The sequence below is a fragment of the Garra rufa genome, chromosome 17 (assembly GCF_049309525.1).
Source record: "Garra rufa chromosome 17, GarRuf1.0, whole genome shotgun sequence".
Classification (NCBI taxonomy): domain Eukaryota; kingdom Metazoa; phylum Chordata; class Actinopteri; order Cypriniformes; family Cyprinidae; genus Garra; species Garra rufa.
Genome location: NC_133377.1, coordinates 46,005,470 through 46,011,469, shown reverse-complemented (window position 1 = coordinate 46,011,469; position 6,000 = coordinate 46,005,470). Strand labels below are relative to the sequence as shown.

Below are 6,000 nucleotides of genomic sequence, written 5' to 3'. Positions count from 1 at the left end.
GCGGATCGTGAAGAAAGGTCAGCTGAAATTGACACTTTATGTTTTAGGCTAGAAATCGCTGATACAACCTTTAAGGAACATTTGAGATTCATGGACATAATATCACATGGAAACAAATCTTAATGGCACTAAAACAGGCTTCCTCTTTCCATTAATTGTTATTAAACTAATGGAAGTACAAATTACCATAATGTAAAAATAATTTGCAGTGTAGTTAATCTAATTATTTGATCACATTATTGTCATGAGAGAGAGAGGATATGCAATTATGAAAAATCAAATCAGGCTTTGTTGCTTTTATTCAAAATATTATGTTTGTTTATTAATTTTTATAATTTTTTAAAATGTATTAATTAATTAGAAAAATATGTATTTTTTTATTTTATTATTGTATCGTATTTTATTTTACTTTTTATTCTTTTTATTTTCAGAGTTGGACTTTTTTTTTTTTTTTTTTTTTTTGCAGTTTTCTTGTTTTAGTTTTCCACAATTTTCCACCATCTCTCTGATCCTTTGAGTATTTTGCATGGGTGAATGCCACAAAAACATGAGCAAAATCAATCTATGCTCATCTGTGATGTATTTTAACCTCAGAAAGTTGTTCTGAGCGCATGTGGATCTGTCTGCAGGATGAGTGTCGTCTGCAGTTGGAGGCTCAGCGCATCAGTCTGTCTCAGATTCACGCGGCTCAGCTGGAGCTGCTCAGAGAGAGTCTGTTTGCGCAGACGCAGGCGCAGCTGCGCAGCCGAGAGCAGGAGCTGCAGGACGCTCACCAGCAAGAGCTGCGGCGTTTGCAGGAGGACATGAGGAGACAGCAGCAGGGGCTCAACGGTCATCCCGCAGGTCAGTGGGACGTCACATCAATCCAGTCCTGAGCTTTCACATCTATTATTAAGAGAGCCATCAACATGAAAGAGAAAGACACTGTTTAACTGGCATGCACTTACTAGTGTGAAACTCTACTGAATTAAAGATAAAAAGGTAATAGTGTCTTTTTATCTCACCATTCTGACTTTTTTCTCAGAATTATGAGATATAAACTTACAATTGCCAGTTATAAAGTCAATATTGCAAGATAAAAACTCATAATTGTGACTTTTTTCACAGAATTGCGAGTTTTTATCTTACAATTCTGCCTTTTTTCTCAGAATTATGAGATATAAACTCACAATGGCCAGTTATAGTCAATACTGCAAGATAAAAATTCAAGGAACAAAATGTCAGAATTGCTAGTTTATATCGCAGTATTCCAAGAAAAAATTCAGAATTGCGAGTTTTTATCAGAAAAATCTGAGAAAAGAAGTCAGAATTGTAAGTTTTTATCTGACAATTCTGACTTTATTTTTTGTAATTGTTTATATGACGCAATTCTGAGGAAAAAAATGTCAGAATTCTGACTTTATAACACAATTACAAGTTCATATCTCACAATTCCAAGAAAAAAAAAATCTGAATTGCAAGTTTATATCACACAATTGTGTTACTAAGTCAGAATTGTAAGATATAAACTCCCAATTCTGAGAACATATCAGTCTTTTCCCCCCTCAAAACATTTTAGTAACAGGCTAATCATGTTGGAAACATGCTAACAACATGCTAATGATGCTATCAACATGCTAACAACATGCTAATCATGTTAAAATATGTTAACAAAATGCTGATTAGACTAGAAACATGTTAACAACACGTTAACAACATGCTAATCATGCTAGAAATATGCTAACAGCATGCTAATCATGTTAGAAACGTGCTAGCAACATGTTAATGATGCTATCAACATGCTAACAACATGTTAATCATGCTAGAAATATGCTAACAGCATGCTAATCATGTTAGAATCGTGCTAGCAACATGTTAATGATGCTATCAACAATGCTAACAACATGCTAATCATGCTAGAAATATGCTAACAGCATGCTAATCATGTTAGAAATGTGCTAGCAACATGTTGATGCTATCAACATGCTAACAACATGCTAATCATGCTAGAAATATGCTAACAGCATGCTAATCATGTTAGAAACGTGCTAGCAACATGTTGATGCTATCAACATGCTAACAACATGCTAATCATGCTAGAAATATGCTAACAGCATGCTAATCATGTTAGAAACGTGCTAGCAACATGTTAATGATGCTATCAACATGTTAACAACATGCTAATCATGCTAGAAATATGCTAACAGCATGCTAATCATGTTAGAAATGTGCTAGCAACATGTTAATGATGCTATCAACATGCTAACAACATGCTAATGATGCCATCAACATGCTTACAACATGCTATTCATGCTAGAAACATGCTAGCAACATGGTAATCATGTTAAAATATGTTAACAAAATGCTGATTAGACTAGAAACATGTTAACAACATGCTAATCATGCTAGAAATATGCTAACAGCATGTTAATCATGTTAGAAACGTGCTAGCAACATGTTAATGATGCTATCAACATGCTAACAACATGTTAATGATGCTATCAACATGCTTACAACATGCTAATCATGCTAGAAACATGCTAGCAACATGCTAATCATGTTAAAATATGTTAACAAAATGCTGATTAGACTAGAAACATGTTAACAACATGCTAATCATGCTAAAAATATGCTAACAGCATGTTAATCATGTTAAAGTATGTTAACAAAATGCTGATTAGACTAGAAATGTTAACAGCATCCTAACAACATGCTAATCATGTTAGAAACATGTTAGTGACTTGTTAATTATGCTAGCTAAACGCTAGTAACATGCTAAATAAGTTAGAAACATGTTAAAACATTCTATCTATCCATTTATCCGTCCATCTGACAGACTGTGTTGCCTTCAAAACATTCAGGCTTCAAGCTTTAAAACTACTTTAAACATCTATCTTTTTTTGGACTGAAAACCATAAAATTTCTACAATTTCTAAAACGTTTAAACTTTTTCACACTTTCTGATCAGGCTTTTTCAAGCCAAAGTTTTTTTTTAGTTTTTTTTTTTTCATCAATGCCCAACCCAATTTTGGGAGAAACCCTGTAATAATTCAGTACGAACATCTCTGTTTTCTCCTTTTATTTGGATCCTGATGGCCTCAAATCAGATGATTCAGTGTGAACACATTCACTTCAGAAACTACAGGCTCAAAACAGTCAAACTTATATTAGAAAACAGATAGAAGCATCTGATATACTCACACCCGTGACAAATCGAACAATCTGTCTCGCTAAAAAACATACTGTAATATAGCAGAATATACAGATTTTCAGCAGGTGTTTGCAGAGTTGTTTCTCAGTTGGATCTCAGGGGTGTGTTGCTCATATCTGTTGACAGCTCTGTGATGTTTTTTAGTCTCTTTAATTGCAATGTGAAGCCCTGTCAACCGTGAGAGGATTTCCTCAAATAACGATCGCTGTGGATCTGTTTCTTCCGTTGTCTCAGAGCTGAAGGAGCCGTCCGTCCAGCAGCTGAAGGCAGAGTTTCAGGAGTGTTCGTCTCGGCTGGAGGAGAGACAGCGGCAGGAGATCGAGCGGCTGAAGAGCTACTATCAGCAGCAGATGGAGGAGACGCAGGAGCGCTTCACAGCTGAGATACTCCTCCTGCAGCGGAGACTTCAGGAGCTCACTGGAGCCCACGAGCTCTTCAGGTGTCTAACATATCTAACACCTCAAAATACAACAACTAGTGCTTCTCCTCCATTCGTTTTTGCCCTGAACAGCTGCACTACTGGCCAGAAGATTGGAGTAATTATGGTTTCTGAAAGAAGTCTCTTCTGCTCAACAGGGCTGCGTTTGTTTGATCAAAAATACAGTAAAATTGAGAAATATTTTTATAATTTGATTTAACTGGTCTCTTTGTGAATATCTGTTAAAGTGTAATTTATTTCTGTGATCAAAGCTGCTTTTTCAACATCATTACTGCAGTCTTCAGTGTCACATGATCCTTCAGAAATCATTCTAAAGGATTTCGAGTGATTGGATAAATTATAGAACAGAACAAAAGTTGGTCATTTTTGTAATTTGGTCATATTTATTAAATTTGTTGGCTGGCTGAATAATTCTCATTAGCTTAAACAGGCTTTCTGGGGTTCATCAGTTTATGGAAAATTGCAATAAACCAATGAGGCAAAACAAAAATAATGTAAAATTATTATTTATATTAATAAATGTAACATTTAAATAGTGATATTCTAATATTCCGCCCAAATAACATAAGTTGTTGGACAGTTTTAAACATGAACTGAAATAAAATAAAATATACAAACTAAAATAGCTATAACTGAACTAAAATTAATGCCAAAATATAAAAATATTAAATCATTTAAAAATTATGCAAAAATATCAACTACATTAGCAATGTTTTTTTTTTTTTTATAATTATTTTATTTCAGTTAGTTGCCAAGGAGAATTTTCTCATTTTCATTTAGTTGAACATAAAGCACCTTAATAACTAAAACTGAAATAAGAATAAAAATAGACATATATAAAAAGTAAAGACAAAAACTGAAAATATTAAATAATTTATTAATTATGCAAAAATATCAACTACATTTAACACTGTTTATTTTATTTTTTTATTTATAACTAAAATAAATTTCTTACATACAGTTCCTTTAAAGAAACTTAATCACTGGAACTGAAATAAGAAAAAAATAGACATATATAAAAAATAAAGACAAAAACAGAAAATATAAAAATATTAAATAATTTATTAATTATACAAAAATATAAACTACATTAACACTGTTTATTTTATTTTTATTTTTAATAGTTATTTTATTTCAGCTAGTTGCCAAGGAAAATTTTCTAATTTTCATTTAGTTGAACTTAAAGAACCTTAATAACTAAAACTGAAAGAAAAATAAAAAATAGACATATTTAAAAAAAGACAAAAACAGAAAATATAAAAATATTAAATAATTAAAAAATAATGCAAACATATCAACTACATGAACAATGCTTATTTATTTATTATTATTTTTTTAAATAATTATTTTATTTCAGCTAGTTGCCAAGGAGAATTTTCTCATTTTCATTTAGTTGAACATAAAGTACCTTAATAACTAAACCTGAAAAAAAACATATATATATATACAAAAACAGAAAATATTAAATAATTTAAAAATTATGCAAAAATATCAGCTACATTAACAATGTTTATTTTATTACACCTTAATAACTAAAACTGAAAAAATAGACATTAAAAAAGAAAAAAAAACCACAACAAAAACAGAAAAGTAAAAAATACTAAATAATTTAAAACATTATGCAAAAATATCAACTAAATAAATCTTTTTAAGCAATGAGTTTCCAACATTTCTATTGACAGAGGTTTTAGCATTTCACCAATAGTCCCATTAAAAATTAAACTTGATGATTTTATTGTTTGAAAAGCATTTTATTAGCAAATAATTTCAAAATAAAACAATCAAAACACTTACTAAAACAAGAAAGCAAACTGAAATGAAATGAAATATTAATTTAAAGAAACACACAGTTGTTTAATTTCATCTAGTTGTCTAATTTTCATTTAGTTGCACTGAAAACACCTAAATAACTAAAACTCAAATAATAAAAGATTTTAACTGAAATTTTAACAGAAAATATACAAATATTAAATAACAAAAAAAAAAAGCAAAAATATCAACTAAATTAACACTGCTTCAGGGTTCCTACTCTTTTTAAGCAATGAACCTCCAACATTTCTATGGACAAGAATTAAACTTTATATGCAAATAATTCCAAAATAAAACAATATTTCATTGAATTTTTTAGTAAGTGTTTTGATTAATAAAAACAAACAAACAGTTGTTTCATTTCAGCTAGTTGCCAAGGAAAAAATTCAAATTTTCGTTTAGCTAAACTTAAAGCACTTTAATAACGTAAAAAGACTAAAACTCAAATAAAAATAAATCAGACATATTGAAGGACTAAAAACTTTAACTAAAATGTATGTGAAACAGAAAATTAAAAAAAGTCTTAAATAAAATATGATATAAAATAAAATATAAAATAATG

At 30.4% G+C, this 6,000-nt stretch overlaps 1 protein-coding gene across 1 annotated transcript in view; it reads left to right on the top strand.

Moving 5' to 3' along the window:
• Positions 1–611: 611 nt before the first annotated feature.
• LOC141289454 (uncharacterized) overlaps positions 612–6,000 on the top strand; it is a 40,945-nt gene continuing 35,556 nt past the window's right edge. The window contains exons 1-2 of the mRNA XM_073821547.1: positions 612–843; positions 3,425–3,629. Coding sequence (XP_073677648.1) covers positions 612–843; positions 3,425–3,629 — 437 coding nt within the window. The remainder of the gene's footprint in view (positions 844–3,424; positions 3,630–6,000) is intronic.